At 35.7% G+C, this 24,637-nt stretch overlaps 1 protein-coding gene across 1 annotated transcript; it reads right to left on the bottom strand.

Annotated features, from left to right (window-relative positions):
• Positions 1-1,034: 1,034 nt before the first annotated feature.
• LOC136028798 (uncharacterized) lies at positions 1,035-24,575 on the bottom strand. Its single transcript, XM_065706704.1, has 3 exons — positions 24,466-24,575; positions 5,480-5,877; positions 1,035-1,315 (listed from the first exon to the last, which is right to left on the bottom strand). The coding sequence occupies exons 1-3, from the start codon at positions 24,524-24,526 to the stop codon at positions 1,124-1,126; spliced, it is 651 nt and encodes a 216-aa protein (XP_065562776.1). The 5' UTR covers positions 24,527-24,575; the 3' UTR covers positions 1,035-1,123.
• Between the last annotated feature and the right edge of the window lie 62 nt (positions 24,576-24,637).

Here is a 24,637-nt window from a genome sequence, read left to right as displayed (position 1 = left end):
AGACTGGGATACCGGGACACAAATGACGACCGGGACACAACTACAACGGGGACGCCGGGGGGCACAGGGGGATATATAAATGACGATGGGGACACAGGGAATGTTCGATTAGCAATCACCATCAACAATGCTCAAGATCAATCGTTAGAAAAATGCGGTATAGATCTGAATACGGATTGTTTTTCCATGGACAATTATATGTTGCATGTTCAAGAGTCGGTAAACCTGACATTCTATTTATATGAACAGACAATGGGACAGCGAAGAATGTTGTATATTCGTAAGTTTCACGTAGTTAAAACATATATTTTTATTATCCATAGTATAAACGTATGGATAATATATATCCATCTATTTTCACAGGTGGGACACAGGGACACAACTACAATGGCGCGTAACTAATATGGCACGTAACGACTTACGCGCGCAGGGGGGCTTGGGGGGGGGGGGGCGAAGCGCCCCCTCCAACTAGGTGTTGGGGTGGCGCTTCGCGCCACCCCAACAGCTAGTACTAAAATATTTTCTTTTGAAGCCATTTAATTCGAGGTCGTCCTACTCTAAGGCAGACCCCATTTGGACTGCCGAAATAGCGATTTTTGGCAGCCTTCGACCGTAGAAAATGGCCAAAGAAATAGCAGGTATACAAGCGTTTCCGACCAGGATAATGTTTTCCATGTTTACGAGATACAAGTTAGGGCATAGATATTGTAGTTTGGTTCTAGTGCAGTCTAATTTTGCAGGACTGATTCTTCGTTTGCATCTCTGTCCATTCAAAGCTGCATTTTCAAATCTTTTTTGGCGCCCGATGTAAAAATTGTTTGAAAGAAATTATTAACGAATGTTTCGGCAAGGCACTCAGCTATTCCATCAGCTAGTTGTGCAGTTTCCTCGTGGCGCCCAAGGCTAACTATTATTGGATTTTATACACTATCTTTTTTGTCTTTTTTAGAAGCTTTACCGATGCTGAAAACAGCTACTCCATCCGTAAAAGGACTGGTCGCAAGAAAAAAACAGACAGTGCCTGATGAAATACATAAGAAAGAAAAATTCTTTTTTAATTTTTGTATCGATGATAAAATACTTGAAAAGGATTAATAAAATATTCTTGATGTACATTGTATGACTATGAACCAGAATTTTTGTAGAGAAGAGGCATTTTGAATGCTATGTTTGGCTTTTCAAAAGTTCGTCTAGTTGGTCTCGGGGGTAAGACGTCCTCTAGTTTTGGAGTATAAGTCGCCCTTTTAATCGTCTCCGATACGTATGTTTTCGGATCAAAGGCTTCGGCTGATCGTACCATCGACATCAACTCACCCTGAAATAAGATACAACAATATACGATTTACTGAGAATTAATTGTTATTCAATAATTAATTAGAGCGACAATAACGGCTCTTATATTATGATCGAAACTGGCAACCCGTTTTTGGAATAAAAAATACAGAAAACTGGGAGATGATAATCCGAATTTTCTATGTAATAATGATGAAAAAAAAAAGGTGATTTTCCAGTCATAGCTTCGTCGTTATGATAATATTTTGCTAATGAATACCTCGTTTGGAGTTAGTGCGGATGAAAAGAAATAATGGAAAGCTCCACGTTAAAAAAAAAGAACTATTTGAGAAGAATGGATCTTCACTTGATGAATGAGAGAGTTCAGAGAGTTTATTCACCAATAAATAGAAAATGGAAATACAAAACTCTTATTCCCCCTTAAAAGGCGAAATGGGAAACTCATTTTACGGCCCTTCCGAATTCTTGTGATAATTCTGAACACCTTTAGCATGTTGCTCAATTTTCTAATACAGTAGTTGTATTTCATTTGATTATTTATTGAGTGCATGCAGTAACTTAAAACTACAATCTTCTGAAGACCATATTGAGATTTAATCAAATTATGTGGACCCTCTTCCATCTTATTTGGATGGGCTGCATTTTCATTGCTGCAGCGACAGCTGCAACCTAGTGCAGAACGAACCAAGTGAATACTTATGTTTTGTGATGAATGGTTCACTGCACGCCAGTGTTACCTCTGAGACTGGGATTCTAAATAAAAACTTTTTCGAATAGTTTTTCAGAATTTTCTCTTGATAACATTCTGGCCAAGCTGGCGCCAAAATTACTGTTCAACAGGCCAAAACAACAGAGCGCGACAATTTCCTGTGTGGATCTCTTTTAATACTAGAAAAGGGCACTAGATCTTTTCACCCCATGGGAAATTACGACATTCTAGCATTTGGACCCATAGGACAAAATTCTGACGTGAACAGGGTCAAAATGTTATCAAGCAAAATATCTGAGAACCATTTAAGGGGTATTTATTTAGCCTCAGAGGTAGTGCTGGCATGCAGTATACTACACATCTCTAAACATAAACGCAACCCATTAAAATGAATGATGGAGCAAATTCCAGATGATTTGTAAAAGAGCTATCATGGTCTTAAGAAGATTTTGAATCAAATTACGATATTCACTCAATAAATAATCAAATGAAACAGAAAAATCATGTGAATTAAAATAACTAAATTTGATCAACATGCTAAAGTTGTTCAGAACAATCACAAGAATTCAAAAGGTCTGTAAAACGAGTTTCCAACTCAACAAGTGAAGTTTCATTAAGTCTTTTCAACACCATCTTACTATATTCAAGGGTGTCAGTGGGATGGGGGTAAGGATGGCTTCAATCCTCAAGAAGACTTTTCCGAAAATTCAGAGGAACAAAAATCCACATCAACTCAAAAATATAGGCCTACAACACAAATATTCAAAAATTATTGGGAAATACTACTAATGGTTGAATTTTCGCCGTGAATCTTGAAATTATATCAATAATTTAAATCAAACCTCAATATTTTTAAGCAAAGAAACCTATTTTTTTCAATATGCATTCGAGTAACCAATGATAAAATGTGTCGCACATCTGGAAAAAACTGGAAATCGCAATATCTAGTGCCCTTTTAAGGAATAAAAGAGATCTTGTCACATCAAACTAATGTTTTCTGCCGTTATGTGTCATCAAACATCAATTTTTGCCCAAACAAAGTCAAAATGTCCAGGATGCCAATTTGATTTTTAATTGTCTAAAACCCTCTCATGTAGGTTTTGAGATTAATCTAGAAGGAATAATGTTTCTAGTTATGTCTGAGGACCTTCAGGTTCTCCCATCTTCACTGAGAATATTGTGCGTAGCTGAAGATCATATTCAACAAGATCCTCTCATTTTATACACTGTTTAAACGAACAATTTTTCTTTTTTTTTCTTATTTTTAGGAAAGGTCACATACTAATGGGGGAATAGTTAACACGTTTTACTGAATAAAGTTTTGAATAGTAGTTGGTCCAAGGTATGTTACTTTGTAATTATTGCTGTTTAATTCAAGTTTCTGGTTCTGACCCATAGTAAAATAGACTTTTAAGTAGAGACGTTTTAACCCGTTTTAGACTGTTTCAGTTGAACTCGGTACCTACAGCATGAACAACTTTGGGAACATCAGCAGTATAAAGTAGAATATTCTCATCCAGTTAGGCAATCTGAAAAAGGAATTCAGAAATCCTGTCAACAACATTTGAACAAATTCTATTGGGTTTTCACGTGAGAATTATAAGTGAATGCTAAACTTTGTGGCAAGGTCTTTTCTGATCTAAAAGAATGTTATCAACTTGGCGATTTTTATCAACCATATTAGTTGCAAACCTGATCGATTAAGCATTTTGATTACTGTCTTTCTAGTGTTTCTTTTATAAACGGACATGTTATAAAATATTTTCTAGTGCGATAGGATCGTATTGGGATATAATAAAACATCCTTAAGTAGAATACAGTTGTTTATGGGATAACTTAGTCTGAATGCTAAATTTTAGATGAACTAAGCAATGAGAACATGATATTTGTATTCATATAACAGCAAAAGCTTAGTATTTGGGGACAAAAACACAAGTAATTACAAAACCCTATTAAAAGCTATGGTACCTACACACGCACAGAGAGGAGAGGGTCTCTATGAGACAGTTCAAAGGAACCCATTTCCTTCCAAATACTATTAACGCCACAAGCAAATCATCACAGTCCTCAGTCGCCTGTGGTCAGTATAGCAGCACATACTCGCCCTCCACCAAAACATGTTCAAACCTTCACATTTTACTTCTCCTATGAAGCTCTAAGTTTTCGCCAAACCCTTTCTAAGGACCTATTCACCGCCAATTCAGGGGTGACAAGCTTTATGTCTGCCATAAATCAGTGCCTAGAAAGAATGATTTTTGGCAATCCATTGAACTTGGCCTATCCACCTTAATTTTCCCCAGAAAGTGCAATCGATCCACACTTATTCAAACACGCTATTGGTAAAATGTGGTCAGTGAAACGAGTACCTGTAATAATCCTAAGACAATTCATCTGGAAAGCATATAATATATGTTGTTCGGCTTACAGATGCACACGCATTTTATATTTATGCTTGATCATTGGCATTTTCATGGCCTCCAGTATTCTAACCTTAGTTATAAGACATCTTTCAATTCTTCCAAACTTTGTACATGTTGACGGCATCCACCATCTTTACTAAGAATACTAGCTGAGCAAGTGAAACTATTCCTTTGATTAATCGTCTTATAACCTAATATCGCCTCTTCATCCTCATTTCTTCCTAGTCTTAGCAAGTTAGTCTTCTTAACACTTATTTTCTAACATATTCTCCCACTCTGTACTCCCAAAACCTGAAAAAAACATTTGCTTCGCAACCATTTTTATCTAGAACACTCAAATCATCTATATGATCTGTTTCAAGGAAGGTTTTACCTTTCATTTATTACCTTGTTCCTCGTAGTCTTTGTTGCACTCCTTAGCACAAAGGCCTTTAAATTAAGCTATATAGACAAGGATAGGACAAAATCCAGCTAAACTCCCGATCATATACTGAATCAACAGCTAACCTCAACAACAAACGGTTTTATCATCACTGAATGAGAAATGTTGAAAGCAGTCATTCCTACAAAGGGGGAGGGATACTGCTCCCCTGCAGAACAAATCTAGTTACGTCTTTTATGTTTTGACCCCATCAGAAGAATACAATCGTACCTCTCCCCTTCTCATTGGTAAGACAGTGTACCTACGATAGTAATGATGGATTTAATAGTAAAACTGATCCTATTCTCTGCATGAAACTAGTTCATTTACAACATGAATCATAAAGATATTTTTAATACTCTGGTATTTTATACACCACCAAGGTTTTTCTGAGGGAGAGGGTTCAAAGCATTCTTTATTTCCATGCACCTTGCTATGCTTAGGTTACTGTTAAGTTATTTTCAAATTTGTTCTGCAAACTTCAAGGGGAGGCAAACTTCATGATATTACAATACTCATAATTTAACGACAGAGAAATATCACCGGACATTTTTATTGAACTTTTCACGCTGAAAGGAGGCTAGAATAAATACACAATGGAAAGTATTCTGTCATTACATATGAACAGTGGAATACCTGGAAAACCTTCTCTTTTCTTTGCTCTCTTCGCATCCTAATTCTTTCAAATACAAACTTCATCCTCTTTCTCAGTTTCTTCAGCTTGTGTTTCCTCATTTTCCTTTTTCTAATAACAATCATCCTTGCAGCTTCTATTCTTGCAAAAGGCTTTGACGGATCACCAATAATTCCCCTGCTTACATTAGGAGAACTGATTTCCTTCACTTTTCTGAAATTGGGAAGTTCAAGGTTTGTGATCACAGGAAAATTTGACGGTGCCTTTCTATAAATTATATTTGTGTTGCAGATTCCCATTGGTAATACAATTGGAGGAACTTCTACAATTTTTGAACGTTGACATTCAGCAGATCCATAAGCTCTTGCAAAGGAGGTACCCACAGGATATACAAATTTACCTAAATAAAAAATAGGAACTAGAACGAATGCTTGTCTAAATAGAAGTATTTTGGAAAACAAAATGGAAGTAATATAATAAATGAAAGCTAACATATGCTAATTTAATTCCTATTAACTTAAAAAAAAACGATTGTATTTAGGATATCAAGACGATCAAAAACAGCATCCAAGACTTGCACTAAAAGAACAAGAAAGGATAAAGTTTCAAAAGTATAAGATGAAGAACCAAATGAAGGAGACAAGTCAAGTCATCAAGGCTTTATTTAACCCTGAAAAGTGATTTATTGCAATACTTCTTTGCTTATGCTTATACTATTTTGTTAAGAGGAAGGGAACTACAGCTGTGTTCCTTTTTTTAGCAACACTTGTATTTCTTTACCTCATCGGGATAGGCGACATAAAAACTGACTTGGGGTAATTGTTGGTTGAAATAAACGTTTTCAGAAAAACAGGATAACTAATACATTAAAAGACCAAAATTTAGAAGGAATTAGAGTTCAAAGAGTTAACAGCTAAATAAGTTTAAATTCAATCAAACAGTTCGTGGTAACGAACTGTAGTAAGGAGCGACCCGGCTCAATAGTAACCGAAACTCTAAAAAATGAAATTTTGATACCAATAGTAACATCAAAAGAATCGCATTTTAATGCTGATTTTAAATATACAAGTTTCATCAAGATCAGTTATACCCATCAAAAGTTACGAGCCTGAAAAAATTTGCCTCATTTTAGAAAATAGGGGAAACACGTCCTAAAAGTCATACAATCTTATTCAGATTGTACACCACCAGATTCAGCGTATCAGAAAACCTTATTGTAGAAGTTTCAAGCTCCTATCTACAAAAATGTGTAATTTCGCATTTTTTGCCAGAAGACAGATCACGGATGCGTGTTTGTTTGTTTTTTCCCAGGGGTGATCATATCGACTGAGTGGTCCTAGAATGTCGCGAGAGGGCTCATTCTAACGAAAATCAAAAGTTCTAGTGCCCTTTTTAAGTGACCAAAAAATTGGAGGGCACCTAGGCCCCCTCCCACGCTAATTTTTTTCCCAAAGTCACCGGAACAAAATTCTAAGATAGCCATTTTATTCATCATACTCGGAAAACCTATTGACTATGTATTTGGGGATGACTTACTCCCCCGCAGTCCCCGTGGGAGGAGCTGCAAGTTACAGACTTTGACCTGTGTTTACATATAGTAATGGTTACTGGGAAGTGTACAGACTTTTTCAGGGGGATTTTTTTGGTTTAGGGGGGAGAGTTGAGGGGGGGTACGTGGGAGGATATTTCCATGAAGAAACTTCTCATGGGGGAATTTCAATGAACGGGGCGCAGGATTTTCTAGCATTATTTGAAAAATTAATGAAAAAATAAATATGAAAAGTTTTTCTACTAAAAGTAAGGAGCAGCATTAAAACAAAACGAACAAAATTATTACGCATATGAGGGGTTTACCTCCTCGTTATACCTCACTCTTTACGCTAAAGTATTTTTAGTAATTTCAACTATTTATTCTACGGCCTTTGTGATTCAGAGGTCATTCTTAAGGAATTGGGACAAAATCTAAGCTTTAGTGTAAAGAGCGAGGTATCGACGAGGGTTGAACCCCCTCATATACGCAATAAAAACATACGAATATAGAAGTTCGTTATGTAAGTTAATTCGTAAGTTACGTATATTTTTTACCAATGAAAACGTTTGTAAAAAATTTGAAGATCTAGTTGCTTTTTTAAGTAATCAAAAACTTGGAGGGCAACTAGGCCTCCTCCCTCGCTTCTATTTTCTCAAAATCTTCCGATTAATTGCAATTAATTAATATACAAATTTCGTTTTAATTATTTATGTGCGGAGAGCCAAGATCAAAACATGCATTAATTCAAAAACGTCCAGAAATTAAATAAAAAAACAAGTTTTTTAAAATGAAAGTAAGGAGCAACATTAAAACTTGAAACGAATGAAAGTAAGGAGCAACATTAAAACTTGAAACGAACAGAAATTACTCCGTATATGAAAGGGGCTTTTCCTCCTCAACGCCCCGCTCTTGACGCTAAAGTTCAACTCTTTCTCTTAACTCTATTTTTAAAACAGTAAGAAACTTTAGCGTAAAGAGCGGGCCGTTGAGAAGGAAAAGCGCCTTTCATATACGGAGTAATTTCTGTTCGTTTCAAGTTCTAATGTTGCTCCTTACTTTCATTTAAAAAAAAACATGTTTTTTTTTTATTTAATCAGATAAAAGACATGCTTAAATCTCGACAGCTTGCATAACCAACTAGTTTAACCACTACTGTATTTTCTATTACATAGGAAAAACTAGTTTTTCTAACTGAAAGTAAGGAGCGACATTAAAACTTAAAACGAACAGAAATTACTCCGTATATGAAATGGGTTGTCCCCTCCGCAATCCCTCGCTCTTTATGCTAAAGCTTTCAATTGTTTTAAAAAGCAGAATTGTGGTAAAGAGTCAAACTTTAGCGTAAAGAGCGAAGGATTGCGGAGGGGACAACCCATTTCATATACGGAGTAATTTCTGTTCGTTTTAAGTTTTAATGTCGCTCCTTACTTTCAGTTAGAAAAACTAGTTTTTTTTATGTAATTTCTGAACGTTTTTGAATTAATGCATGTTTGATTTTGGCTCTCCACACATAAATTATTAAAATGAAATTTACATGTTAATTCCTTTTTTGGCTAAATGGCTTTCTCTTAGTTCTGATCAGACGATTTGGATAAATAAGGGATGGGGAAGGAGGCCTAGTTGCCATGCTATTGTTCGGTTACACAAAAAGGCAACTATAAATTTTAATTTTTAACGAATTTTTTTATTAGTAAAAAATATACGTAACTTAAGAATTAACTTACGTAACAAACTTATATATTCTTAAATTTTTATTATGTATATGAGGGGGTTTGTACCCTCATTAATACCTCGCTCTTTACACTAAATCATAAGCTTTGTGCCGATTCTTTAAGAATCACCACTGAGTCAGAAAGGCCGTAGAATAAATAGTTGAAATTACTAAAAATACTATAGCATAAAGAGCGAGGTATTTATCTCCTCCTAAATACCTCGCTCTTTATGCTAAAGTATTTTTAGAACCCCTCATATGCGTAATAATCTCTTTTCGTTTTAAGTTTCAATGCTACTCCTTGCTTTCAATTGAAAAAAAACTTTTCCATGTTTATTTTTTCATTGTTTTTTTATAGTAATTTTAGAAAATCCTGCGCCCTTTTCATTGAATTTCTGTTCCCCCATGACATATTTCTCCAGGGAAAGATCCTCCCACATAGCCCCCTCTCCTCAACCCCACCCCCAAAACCAAAAAAAATCCCCTGAAAACGACTGTACACTTCCCAATAACCATTATTATAAGTAAACACTGGTCGAAGTTTGTAACTTGCAGCCCCTCCCCCAGGGACTGTGGGGGAGTAAGTCATTCCCAAAGACATAGTTATTATGGTTTTTGACTATGCGGAACAAAATGGCTATCTCAAAATTTTGATCTGTTGACTTTGGAGAAAATGAGCGTGGGAGGGGGCCTAGGTGCCCTCCAATTTTTTTGGTCACTTAAAAAGGGCACTAGAACTTTTCATTTCCGTTAGAATGAGCCCTCTTGCAACATTCTAGGACCGCTTGGTCGACACGATGACCCCTGGGAAAAAACAAACAAAAAAAAACAAATAAACACGCACCCGTGATTTGTCTTCTGGCAAAAATACGAAATTCCACATTTTTGTAGATACGAGTTTGAAAATTTTCCTATAGGGTTCTCTGATACGCCGAATGCGATGATGTGATTTTCGTGATGTGATTGATGTGATTTAAGATTGTGTGACTTTTAGGGGGTGTTTTCCCCTATTTTCTAAAATAAGACAAATTTTCTCAGGCTCGTAACTTTTGATGACAAAGACCAAATTTGATGAAACTTATATATTTAAAATCAGCATGAAAATCCGACTCTTTTGATGTATATTTTAGCATCAAAATTCTATTATTTAGAGTTTCATTTACTATTGAGCTGGGTCGCTTCTTACTACAGTTCGTTACCACGAACAGTTTGAAAGAAAATAATTCGGTATTTCGGGGCTTCTGACATTATTACTCCTTTGTGGAAGTTAGGCTCAAAATTGGAAAAGGATTATATTTTTTCTCTGGGCCCCTTCCACCTCTTAGTTCGTTTATTTTCCCGTTAGTTTTCACCTGTTTTCGCTTTATAGTTGTGTTATCTATTAGCAGTTCTTTCGTTAATTGAGTTATGGTTGTGGTATATATGTTTTATCACTCGTATAGTTGTGTTATTTTCAAATTATACTCCATAATAGAGAGGCTCCAAACACCCAGCATTGTATATTAAGCTCTGAATTTGACGTTTTTTTCTAACGTGACCAGATTCGTCCTGCGCCCTTTTCATTGAATTTTTCTTACCCCATGACATATTTCTCCAAGGAAAGATCCTCCCACATAGCCCCCTCCCCTCAACCCTATCCCCAAAACCAAAAAAATCCCCCTGAAAACGTCTGTACACTTCCCAATAACCATTATTATATGTAAACACTGGTTGAAGTTTGTAACTTGCAGCCCCTCCCCCAGGGACTGTGGGGGAGTAAGTCATCCCCAAAGACATAGTTATTATGGTTTTCGACTATGCTGAACAAAATAGCTATCTCAAAATTTTTATCCGTTGACTTTGGGAAAAAAATGAGCGTGGGAGGGGGCCTAGATGCCCTCCAATTCTTTGGGTCACTTAAAAAGGGCACTAGAACTTTTCATTTCCGTTAGAATGAGCCCTCTTGTGACATTCTAGGACCACTTGGTCGATACAATGACCCCTGGGGAAAATACGCTGAATCTGATGGTGTCATTTTCGTTAAGATCCTACGACTTTTAGGGGGTGTTTCCCCTATTTTCCTAAATAAGGCAAATTTTCTCAGGCTCGTAACTTTGGATGGGTAAGACTAAACTTGATGAAACTTATATATTTAAAATCAGCATTAAAATGCGATTCTTTTGATGTAGCTATTGATATCAAAATTCAATTTTTTAGAGTTTTGGTTACTATTGAGCCGGATCGCTCCTTACTACAGTTCGTTACCACGAACTGTTTGATAATTGAATTGTTATAGCAGTGACGTCAGAATCTTTTAATTAGAGAGTTTTGCAAGCAGGAAACGCAGGCAAAAAGTGTTCACTGAATTTGCCGTACAAATCTAGAGGAGCTGTTTGAAGTTCGGAGGGGCGTAGGAATACGAGAAGAAGCCCCCCTTTCGATATTCAAGTGCTTTCCTGCTAGTTGACTTTGTTTGCATTCAGAGCTATGCAACCGGGAGATAGAGCATATGCTCAGTTTTGATACTACAAACTTTGGCCGCGTAAAATCACGCGAGTGATAGGTATCAAAGACAGTGGCTGTAATTATGAGGTTACCTGTTATGGTAGTGATGAAGTTAAGATCATGACGTCAGAGAATATTTGGCTTTACGCAACAAAGCATGCTGACGCTTTAAAGGATGGGCGAAAAAATGTTCAGAGGGCTATGAAGCTGTGCATGAAGGGTTCGGATGGTCTACCTAATGATTTATTTATCGAACTCAGTTTTGTCACTGCAAAGCAATCTGTTGACTTTGCGAGAGGGAATTGAAGATGAGATCAGAAAACAGGTAGATAATGAATTTGCGAAGTTAGACACTGTGTCTCCAAAGCAGTTTAGAAATGAATTTTTGAACACAACACAGGCTATGTAAAAAGCCATAGAACTACAGGTCCAGTCTAAGTTTGATCGAATGGAGAAAGGTCTTAATGATTTTAAGAGCAAAATCATTCAGAATGGTGCTAAAATTCAAAAACTGGAAACTAAAATCCATGATCTTAGTCAGGCTTCTCTTCTTAACAAGATCATTGTTTCTGGAATTGAAACAACCACTCGGGACCTACCTACTCTAGGCGACATAGTCTTAGATCGTCTAAATGCACATTTGGGACTCCATCTTAATAATACTATACTCAAGACTGTAAAGCATTTAGGGTCTTTTGACTAGTCCAAGCTGCCAATTGAACATACCTTTGTATCTGAAGTGACATTTGTCGAAATCCTGCGTAATCAAAAAAAGCTGAAAGGTTCGCTTATTTTTGTCAACGAGGCCCTCACTAAAGAAAAGCAGGAAGTGTTCAAACTAGCGCGCAACAAATTTGACAAGAAGAGCGTGTAGACCATGAGAGGAGTTATTTATGTGAAAAGTAACGCCGCAAAATATTCGTGTAAGACGATTAGTGATGTAGCTGAAATCCATGATTTCACTAACTATAGCATAATAAATATAGCATAAAATGGTCTATAGCATAAATAAACGGTGGTTTCTTGTCTTCCTTGTGACTGTGAAGTATGGACTGCTTCCAGATTTTCTTGGATTCCTGTTTAAAATCAGAACGATTTTAAATACGTCTATAGGTGGTGATAAAGATTTGCCTTGTGCTAAAAATTTACCCGACTGTGATTTTTCTTCTGAAGGCACTTTAGAGTGTGAGCGCAACAGATGTAAATTCCCAGTCACAGTACTTCATGTTAATACCCCAGGTTTACAGAGTGCGTATAATGAACTCAAGTTTTTGCTATCATCTAGTCCAAAAGATATTGTGGCCATATGTGAAACGTTTTTGTCTAGTTCTTCACCTTTGTCTATGTTCGAGGTTCCTATGGTGACTAGTGTGTCTTGCAGTATGAAATTGAATGCACGAGGTGGACAGGTGATCTGTCTTCGCCAGGATTAGTCTTTTACTGTAAAAGTGGATATATCAATTTGGGAAGAGGGTTAATGTCAAACGCAATTTGTGGAATTAACCCTACGAGTGGTAATTCGTTTATATTTGGTTCAGTAGGCTATATAGACCTCCATCGAGTACCCCAAAAAGTTTTTTCGAGGTTTTCGAGTCGGTTCTTTTAAAACTCAGTGAGTCAAAGAAACCAGTTATTATATCAGGGGACTTCAATTTTGATTTGCCGAATTTTGATTTTAGTACTCATAAGGGATTTCTGAATATTATGTTGTGTGCTGGTTTTCTTCCAAGCGTTTCTCTCCCAACTAGCGTTACAAATTCTACAGCTACACTGATTGATAATATGTTTTTTTTTTCTGTTAATTCAGTTAAAGCACTGAAAACCTCTGTAATCTTATCTTATATGTCGGACCATTTCCCAGTGAGTGTTCTTTTGGATTTAAGGAGAGTTAATACATTTTCTTGGGATGCCAGAGATGATACTTCACATAAACGATATGATGTTAATGATGATAATTAATAAATGATGTTAATGATGTATTTTCTAAATTTATTTCTGACACGACACGGTTCAGAGAGGAGGTTACTGCAACTAAGTTTATACATGGGAAATATTCAAAAAAATTTGATCCTTAAATTACCGATGGAATTTTGATTTCAATTAAGAATATAAGATATAAGAGGTATTTAAACTTTCCAAGTGATGCCTCTTTTGAAGAATATAGAGCATATAGGAATAAGTTAGATTTGATTGTTAGATATGCAAAGAGAACATATTACAAAAATAATTAAGTATAAATCAGATATGAATAAAATTTGGCAGTTGATTAATGAAAGAATTCGACCGAGCCATAAATCTAGATCTAGTGTTGATTGCCTAGAAGTTAATGGAAGGTAAGTAACTGACCGTAAAGAAATCCTGAATATTTGAGAGATTATTTTAGTTCAGTAGGAATAAAGCTTACATCTGATTTTTTTCTCTATTGTTAAATGACCCTACCATTTCTTTTGATAATGATTATCAAACTGAAAACCCTTTTGATTTTTCTGAAACGACGCCCCAACATGTGAAAAAAAATATCATGAAGCTTAAAAAAGTTCTTTGTCTGATGCATTTGGTTTTTTTACTCGAACAATGAAGCATGTAGCTACTGATGTTCCCCCATTACTTGCACACATATATAATTTGTCATTAGTACAGGGAGTTTTTCCCGATTTGTTGAAGAAAGCTAACATTATTGCACTACATAAAGGCGGAATTGATCCTTCAAATTATAGAGGTATATCACTTTTATCAGTGTTTAGTAAACTTTTGGAAAAGATAGCTAATCATCAGTTCCATAATTATTTAATTGGTAAAAATATTTTCATCTTTCTCAGTTTGGTTTCATTAAAGGAAAATCAACGGAGTTGGCAATTCATCAACTTTTACTTTTGATAAATGATGCAATCGACAGTGATCAGTTATGCGTTGGCGTTATTTTTTTATGTCGCCAAGGCCTCTGATACAGTTGGCCATCGTCTGTTGTTAATGAAACTCCAAAAATACGGTTTTGCTTCAAAATCCTTAAATTTTTTTAAAACTTATCTTACAGGCAGAAAAAATGAACGTCATTATAGAATTAATGGTATCCATTCAGAAAGTTTTTTGACAAGCTGTGGGGTCCCTCAGGGGTCTGTCCTTGGACCGACCTTATTCCTTCGATGTATAAATGATTTGCCTGAGGTATTACCGCTTTGTAAAATTGTAACGTTTCCGGATGATGTTGTCATTTTTGCATCCCATGCTGATTTATCCATACTTTTTCATAACCTTACTAACACACTTTCATCTGCAGGGGATTGGTATGCCAGAAATATACTTTTGTTAAATGAGAAGAAATATCAATGTAGGCTGTTTTCTCGATCTGGTTCTCAGAAAACAGAACAGTTTTCTCTTAATCTGAATGACAGGGCACTAAGAAGTACTGATCAATTTAAATATCTTGGAATTATTTTGGATGAAAAGCTGTCTTTCCACGAACATGTGAAAACAATGTCTATAAAAAGCTCACGTAATATCGGCATTCTTTCTCGTTTACGCCATTTTTTCCCAGGGGATATTTTAAAGACAATATATTTTTCTTTTGTTAATCTATATTTTCTTTATTGTGTTTCTGTTTGGGCATCAACTTTTCCTTCAACGTTTAAACCTCTTCAAGTTCTATAAAATAAAGCCGTTAGATTAATATTAATAATAGATCCTCAGTTAGCCATCTTTATGGATCTTCTGGTTTCTTCTCTGTTCATCAACATCATTTTATTGCTATTTCTAATATTTGCCACAATTATGTTTTTGGACAACTTTCACAAAATTTTCCAAGATTATTCCCGACAAATTCACAATTCCATAATTACCCATTATCTCATAGGCCAACGGTGCGAGCGGCATTTAGTTTGCGTCATACTGGTCCGAAAGTTTGGAATTTAATCCCAATAGCTGTGAGAATTGTAATGATAGAAACCAATTTGTGAAGTTATTAAGAAAGCATGTTACTGGTCTCCCGTAATATTTTCTGCTGTGAGTGTTGAAGTTTGGATTCCATAAGAAGTGTACATTAGTTTAAGCTGAAGTGATGACGGTTTTTTTTTGTTTTTTTTTTGGGTGATATACCACGTGCTTAAGTATGCCATTAGGCGTTTGCGCTGTTTGTTTATCATAGGTTTAATTCTTGTTGTAAATGAATATGCATCTATCTATCTATCTATGTCTATACATTATAAAGAGATCCAAGTGCTTCCAATTGTATGTTACCTTCTCTCACTATATTTTGCTTTCATTTTCTGCCAGTAAATTTCAAGTTTCTATGTATATTCAAAGAAGCACCTGAGTTGTAGAATAACACCAAACAGTGCCAGATAAATGAATAAAAAAAAAAAGCATCGACTCTTATAAAACTCAGAAATATATTTTAACTCGGTCTATGCCCCCCCCCCCCTCGCGCAGCTGGTCGGCTTCCAATCACTTTTGACTTTAAAAAAGGACTAGAACTATCAGTTTCTGATCAAATGAACATCCTCCAAAGTAACCAAGACCATGAGGTGAAGGTGGGGATGAGAAAGGGGCAGCCCCCCTCCTATTAGGAATAAATTCTACTCATTTTGGGGTTTAAGGTTACTCTTCACTATCAATCCCATATTTTTGTTCCGCTTTTTAAAGTCCCCCCCCCCCGAAAAAATATTTGCCAACCTAGCCCCAACTATCCAAAATATTTTAAGGCCTAAACAAATTTCACTGTCTTAGGTAAATTCTCTGTTGTTTGCAATTCCAAGCATTTGCATGGAAGGGCTTTAGACTTCTACAATGGCTTTCTATGATTGTTTTGTAGTTAGAGAGAGAGGGAGATATTTCAAAAGGTACATTTTATTACCAAAACATCCCAACTCTCATTGGCCCTTCAGATAAAAATAGAATTGGTTCTAAGGGAGAGCGGAGGTAGAAATTGATATATATTCCCCAGGGCCTTAGCCCGGATTTTTGTTCTGAAGGTTATTTTTTTCCTTAGGGAAGGGGGGCAAAATTTTCAAACACATCCAAACTGTGAAATTGATATTTAATCCCTCTTGATTTCTGTGAATAGTTCTGGTCCACGCAGTTATTATGAAAGGAAAGAGTAACATCGAACCCCAAAATGAACAGAATTTATCCTGTATATCAATATGACCCCCCTTTCTCATCCCTAGTTCCACCTCATGGTAACTTTGGAAGGTGTTCCTTCGATCAGAAACTGTGACTTCTAGCCCTTTTTTTTAAAGTCAAAAGTGACTGGAGACCAACCAGCCGCGGGGGGGGGGGGGTTAAACGCCGGCTCCCATTTTAATTATTCATTGCTGAGCTTGGCACTGATAAAGCCTTTTTTTAATGAAAAAAAAAACAAAACAACACGCACATAAACACAAATAGTGAGTTTTTAAAATGCAGGTAGGCTATTACAAAAACAGTTAACTAAAATGGATGTGTTGGTTGACCACTGGAAAGAAACAGTTCCACACCTTGAATTCTTCCTTTTGAATACTCATTTGCCAAACAAGAAAAGAGAACCCAGCTACCACACCCTCTGCACTCAATACAGTATTTGTTTATTGGCAAGTTTATCTTTGTCCTTTGAAACGTTTCCTGCGACTAATTTTTCTGAGCTGTTAATTTTAAAAATGGCTACCAAAAAAGAGTTTTTCAAAGAAAAGTAACAAGCCATATTGAAACCTAAGACAACCAGAAATATTAATATAATAATTCAAACTTAAAACGAAAAGAAACTACTATTAATGAATAAATGGAGCCCAATAGCAGATCATAGGGAATAAACTAAAATCAGTTAACAAACCAGTTATCAGTTAAAATCAGTTAAAAAACAGTTAACTAAAATGGACGTGTTGGTTGACCACTGGAAAGAATCAGTTCCATACAACGAATTCTTCCTTTTGGATACTCATTTGCCAAACAAGAAAAGAGAACCCAGCTACCACACCCTCTGCACTCAATACAGTATTTGTTTATTGGCAAGTTTATCTTTGTCCTTCGAAAACGTTTCCTGCAACTAATTTTTCTGAGCTGTTAATTTTAAAAATGGCTACCAAAAAAGAGTTTTTCAAAGAAAAGTAACAAGCCATATTGAAACCTAAGACAACCAGAAATATTAATATAATAATTCAAACTTAAAACGAAAAGAAACTACTATTAATGAATAAATGGAGCCCAATAAATATATTTTGTTTTCGGTAAAGTGCAAATGACGCTCTGGTCCTTAGATGGTCTATGGGGGTGGTAGCCTTTCACCTGTTTGTGTTAATTTCAGTTCCTTTTAAGTTTGACTTGATTATCCATTTTGATTTTTGTTTGTTGTAAAATTAATTTATTCGTCTAGACTATAGGAGTATTGGTCATTTTACGTTTTATGTCATCATTCATTTTAATTATTTTATAACTTTCTCCACAAGAGAGGTTTTTCTCAGAAAAGTAATGAGCTATATTGAAACCAAAGGTGAGTAGGTAATAATTCAGCTAAACAGCTAAATAATCTTTCAAACATCAAAATTCCATATATCACTGTCAACAAATAAATGAAACCCAAAGCGAACAAAAATTACGATAAATGACCAAGTCAAACTCAAAACGAGCAGAAACTACCACAAACAGAAGTGTAGCTAACACCCCCTTTGCCTTGTAAAAACCAGAACATAATATGCTCGTTTTGAGTTTGATTTAATTATTCATTACAATTTCTGTTTCTTTGTAGTTTTATTTATTTACTGATAGTAATTTACGGGAATATTCTGAAAATATGAGCAAACACAATTTATGTTAATTCAGTTTTATATCCCCCTCAAATTCCCCTGATAGTTTCAACTCAATACCCTGTTCCATTCCGGGGATATTGCATATTAGCCATTACGACAGCCTGGATGCACTTAAACTTGTTGATTAAGTTCAATGGTAGTAGTAGCAGTAGCAGTAGCAGTCGCGAGTAGTCACAGTTGCATTTACAAGTAGTGACAGTCGTAACAAGTCACAATCACTGTGCCAACTATTTGCAGTCAGTCACGCAGCCGTAAATAGTTGCAGATTGTTGCAGTAAATATCGTAAAAGTCACGTGAAGTCACAATCGCAGTTCCAAGAAGTCAAAGTTGCAGTCACAAGAAGTTGGACTTGCAGTCACAAGTAGTCACAAATGCAAGAAGGCACAAGCAGTCATGGTCATAAATAACTGTAGTAGTAATAGTTGTAGCAGTAGTAGTTATAGCAGCCCTAGAATGTTCAACTCAACACTCTCAGTTGTTCCCAAGATATTGCTGATACACCCTTTTGACAAGCTACATTCATATACTGCACTCTGATTTTGGTCAGCATATACCCATAAATATGCAAAAAATCACCAAAATTACCTTGGCCATTCCAGATATATTGCAAATACGCTCTTTTAACATCCATATTTAGTTAAACATCCTCTCTAAATGCCTTGAAAGTTTCAACTTAATACCTGCATTCTGTTCCTAAGATATCACAAATAAGTGCTTATGACAATCTTGGATGGATATAGTGTCTTTTGATTTAGTTCAATGTCCCCAGTAACATGCTCTGAAAATGCCAACATAACACCCTAGCTGTTACTGGGAATTACAAATACAACCTTTTGACAATCTGGATACACATAGAACCTTTTGATTTAGTTGCTCACCCCCTCAACTGGTCCTGAAAAATAAATCCAAATTCCATTGCTAAGACATTGTATCTATGCTACTTGGCAAACCGGATGCATTTAAACCCTATTGATTTAGTTAAATAGTAGTAGCAGTGGTAGAAGTAACAGCAGCATCCCTGAAAGTTTTAGGTTATTACCCAAAGCTGTTGCTGGATATTGCTGATACACCTGTTTGATAACCCAAATGTACATAATGTAGTTTGGTGTTATTCAGTACCCCCCTCAAAGCGCCCTGAAAGCTTTAACTTAATACTCTAAGCTTACACTGAAATATTGCTGATACCATCCTTTTGACAACTTGCATGCACATAGTGCATTTTGATTTAGTTCAACACAGCCCTTGCCATGCACTGAAATTTTTGCCTTAATACCCCTTAGATTTAGCAGAGGAGCATTAGTAGTAGCAGAAGGATTGGGAGTAGTAGTAGTGATAGCATTAGTAGTAGTAGTACCAGTATTCACATTTTACCTTTTTGATGAGTTCAGCATCCCCTCAACACACCCTAGTAGTTTCTACTTAATACTCTAAGCTGGTCCTGAGATATTTCTCATTCAACCTTCTGACAGCCTGCATATATAACCTGTTTTGATTTAATTCATATTTCCCTCAGTATTTACAGAAAATTTTATATTAATAACGTAAGCCTCAGTGGTAGTAGTAGCATGCATGCAGTACCTTTTTGGTTGCATAAACATCCCCAACAACACACACTGAAAGTTTAATCTTAATACCCTTGGTAGCTCTTGACATACTGCTGATACATCCTTTTGACAACCAACATGTACACAGTGGCTTTTGATTTAATTTACCATCAACATATACTTTCCCAGAATATTTCTATTTTATACCCATTCCAGTCCTAAGATATCCTGTCAATATCATCAATAGCATGCCATAGTTCACTAGAAGCAATAGTAGTAGCAGTAGAAGTGTAATTAGAATAATATTTTACTCAATAGGTAATAATTTTAGTAACCCTGAAAGGTTTAGCTTAGTACCTTAGGCCAATGCCAGGATTTTGCTGATATACCCCCTTGATAGCCCACATGAACAAAGTGTGCTTTGATGTAGTTCAACATTTCCAGAAAACTCCGCTCTAATACCCTTACTCTTAGTAAAAGTAAATTGCAGAAGAAGCAGTAGTAGTAGCATGAACATAGTGCCTTTTGGTTATTTCAACAGCCTCCTTAACATGTCCCTGAAGTTTCAAATTAATATCCTAAGCTGTTCCTGAGATATTTCTGATACACAATTTTGGGAACATGCAAGCACATAATTTTTTTTTTTTAATCATATCAAAACCTCTTAAACATTATCTGAAGTTTCACCTTAATAACTTTAACCCAGTAGCAGGAGCAGAAGCACTAGAAGTATCCAGATATTTCAACTAAGCTGTTCCTGGGATATAACTAATGCACTCTTTTGGCAACCAGCATACACATAGTGTGTTTTGATTCAGTTCAGCACCCACCTAAATATTCCCAGAAAGCTTTAACCTTAATACCCATAGCCTCTGCAGTAGTAGCAGTAGTTGTAGTAATGGTAGTAGGATTAGCAACAGCAGTAGTAGTAGCAGTAAACCCATAGTTCCTTCTCATTTTTTTTCAACATTCCCCTCAACATGCACTGAAAGTTCCAATTTAATGCTCTAATCAGTTCCTAGGACATTGCTCATACATCATTCAGATAACCAACATGCCCATAGTGTTTTGGTTTATTTCAACATGCCCTGACATTTTTGTCTTAATATCCTTAGCTTTAGTAGCAGTAGCAGTAGTAATAGCAGTAGGAGTAGAGCAAACACAGTGTCTTTTAGTTGGTTTAAAATCCCCCATGAAATGTCTTGTAACTTAATACCCCAAGCTGTGCCTCTAATATTACTGATAAGCTCTTTCAACAACCTGCATGCACATAGTGTGTTTTGATAGAGATCAACATTCCCATAAACATTTCATGAAAGTTTCATTTTAATACCATTAGCCCTGGTAGTAGCAGTGATCATAGCAGCATATTGGTAGCAGTAGCAGTATGCAAGTATTGCCTCTTGGTTAGTTCAACATCCTCCTCAGCATGCCATGAGAGTTTCAACTTAATACTCTAAACTGGTTCTGACATATTGCTGATACACCCTTACAAGATATATACACATTGTATGTTTTGATTTAGTTCAACACCCCCCTAAAAATTTCCTGAAAGTTTCACCTTAATACTCTAATCCTTAGTAATAGTAGTAGCTTTATGCTTAAAATGTCTTTTGGTTAGTTCAGTTCCCCCCAACAAGTCCTGAAATTTTCAACTTAAAACTTTGGGTCATTCCTGAGATATTGCTGATACACCCTTTCAACAACCTGCATGCACATAACATGTTTTGATTTAGTTAAATATCAACCTCAGAACACCCTCAGTTTCACCTTAATCCACTTAGCCTTCAACATTCCCTAAAATTTTCTCCCTAATAACTTTCAACTTAATAACCAGATGTAATGTCAGTAGTAGTTGTAGTAGTGGTAGCAGTAGAAGTTGTATTATGTACTTTGTGCCTTCTGGTTTTATCAACCCCAGCCCTAAAATACCCTGAAAGTTTCAACTTAATTCTCTAAGCTATACCTACATGCACATACTGGGTTTTCATTCAGTTCAACTTCCCCAACAACATTGCCTGAAAGTTTCATCTAATTACCCCTAGTCTTAGTAGTAGCATTAGTCAAAGTAGTAGCAGTAATAGTAGTAGTAGTATGTACATAGTGGCTTTTTGTTAGTTCAACATCCTGCTTAACATGCCATGAAAGTTTAAAAATCATACTCTAAGCTGTCCCTAAGATATTGCTGGCACTCTCTTTTCATAACCTGTATACACATGGTGTGATTTGATGTAGTTCAACTTTCCCCTTGATATTTCCAGAATTTCACCCCTCAGTGCCATTAGCCTTAGTAATAGTTGCAGGAGCAGTTGTAGTAGCAACATTAGTAGCAGTAGTAGTAGTAAAAGTAGTGGCAATATGCACCAATTGCTTTTGGTCAACTGATCATTCATGTCATCATTCCCTGAAAGTCACAACTTAATAACCTAAGCCATTCCTGGAATGAGCTATTTTGACAACCTGTATGCATATTAGGTGTTTTGGTTTAGTTCAACATCCTCCTCAGCATGCCATGAGAGTTTCAACTTAATACTCTAAACTGGTTCTGACATATTGCTGATACACCCTTACAAGATATATACACATTGTATGTTTTGATTTAGTTCAACACCCCCCTAAAAATTTCCTGAAAGTTTCACCTTAATACTCTAATCCTTAGTAATAGTAGTAGCTTTGTGCTTAAAATGCCTTTTGGTTAGTTCAGTTCCCCTCAACAAGTCCTGAAATTTTCAACTTAAAACTTTGGGTCATTCCTGAGATATTGCTGATACACCCTTTCAACAACCTGCATGCACATAACATGTTTTGATTTAGTTAAATATCAACCTCAGAACACCCTCAGTTTCACCTTAATCCACTTAGCCTTCAACATTCCCTAAAATTTTCTCCCTAATAACTTTCAACTTAATAACCAGATGTAATGTCAGTAGTAGTTGTAGTAGTGGTAGCAGTAGAAGTTGTATTATGTACTTTGTGCCTTCTGGTTTTATCAACCCCAGCCCTAAAATACCCTGAAAGTTTCAACTTAATTCTCTAAGCTATACCTACATGCACATACTGGGTTTTCATTCAGTTCAACTTCCCCAACAACATTGCCTGAAAGTTTCATCTAATTACCCCTAGTCTTAGTAGTAGCATTAGTCAAAGTAGTAGCAGTAATAGTAGTAGTAGTATGTACATAGTGGCTTTTTGTTAGTTCAACATCCTGCTTAACATGCCATGAAAGTTTAAAAATCATACTCTAAGCTGTCCCTAAGATATTGCTGGCACTCTCTTTTCATAACCTGTATACACATGGTGTGATTTGATGTAGTTCAACTTTCCCCTTGATATTTCCAGAATTTCACCCCTCAGTGCCATTAGCCTTAGTAATAGTTGCAGGAGCAGTTGTAGTAGCAACATTAGTAGCAGTAGTAGTAGTAAAAGTAGTGGCAATATGCACCAATTGCTTTTGGTCAACTGATCATTCATGTCATCATTCCCTGAAAGTCACAACTTAATAACCTAAGCCATTCCTGGAATGAGCTATTTTGACAACCTGTATGCATATTAGGTGTTTTGGTTTAGTTCAACATATTCCCTGAAAACTTCATCTTAATACCCTCAGTCATTTTTGGACACCAAGGATCTAACATGACCCCTTTCCCAATAATAAATACTCTATGTAAACAAAGGGTGAATTGCACAACTTACTGTCCTTGTCCCAGGGACTGTGGGAAGAGGGGGGATTGTCATCCCCAGAGCCATAGTTGTTAGATATTTCAACTATGCTGAACAAAATAGCTACCTCCAAATTCTTGTTGGATATCCTTGAGGGGGTGATTGTTGGAAAAGGGGCATTTATTTGAAGCTTCTTGCCCTCTAATCACTTTTGACTTAAAAAACAGCACTATAAGTTTTAATTTCCAATTGAATCTGTCCTCTCTAAAGTTTTTGGTCCATTTTTAATTGAGCCAAAACAATCCATAGGTAATTTTGGGGGAAAACATCTAGCAAATTTCCTTTTTTTTTGTAGTGCCCATGCTTCAGTACCATACTTGACCACCATAGCTTCTAGTTCTATAATCTTGGTTAGCTGACTTATATTCTTATTCTTCAAAACTTTCTTAAAGTTCATTCATTTTGATCACACTTTCAACTAAGATGTTTAAATCATCATCAAAATTTAAGTCCAGGGAAGTTTTACTTCCCAATTTGATTCTGTGTTCTCCCATTACCTTTGCTGTGCTCCTTAAGACAAACTCCATCAAATTAATATGGGTGTTAATTAATATGGGTTAATATAATGATGCTATAGTACTTAATATTTGTGATAAATAGAATAAATATAAAGCAATTAAAGTTACATTTTTAGAATCAAAAGAAAATCAGCTTTCTGTTAGGCCTAATATGTAAATAAAACTGAAACACTGAAAAGATATATATATATATCAAAATAGCATAATTGATCCTCCAAAAAGAGGTCCTAGGCTAGTAGATAAATCCATAAACTAATAGCCTAATTTCAACTATTTGATCTTAAGCAATTTTAATAATAACCATATTGATGCACATCATACATTTTTAGCTATGATACATTTAGTGATATATACATTTCTTCTCAATTTTTCTTTGGTAACAAGATGTGAGGGTTTTAGTTTTACACAATTTAGCTCAATTGAATACCCTATTGTATTTTACCTTAGGCTAGTAACCTATATATGGATATAGCACAGGCCAAAAAGGCATGCCAATTGGTGTACTCGTCTGCAATCTAGCAAAGGAATTTATTGAAGAAAAACATATATTTTAACTTCAAATTTATTTCTAAAATATTTATGTCACAAATTTTGGTGGAGACAGGGGCTTAAAAAAAACATACTCAGAGTGTAATTTAGGCTCTGAATCTATTTATGTACGTCTAAAGATTCATCTAATCATGTTCTGAGGAGTATTGCTAACCTTTAACAGATACATCTCTGAAGTATTGACTAATAAATATTTTCCAAGGGTTGGCAAACATTTTAAAGTTTAAATATTTTGCTCAAAAATGAATGTTGGCACATAGTCCGTATTAATTGCAGTACCGAAAAACGAAAATGCTCCTTGGGTGCAATTTCAATCAATATCTTTT

This window comes from Artemia franciscana, chromosome 1 (assembly GCF_032884065.1).
Source record: "Artemia franciscana chromosome 1, ASM3288406v1, whole genome shotgun sequence".
NCBI classification, from domain to species: Eukaryota; Metazoa; Arthropoda; class Branchiopoda; order Anostraca; family Artemiidae; genus Artemia; species Artemia franciscana.
This window is presented reverse-complemented; position numbering and strand designations above follow the sequence as displayed.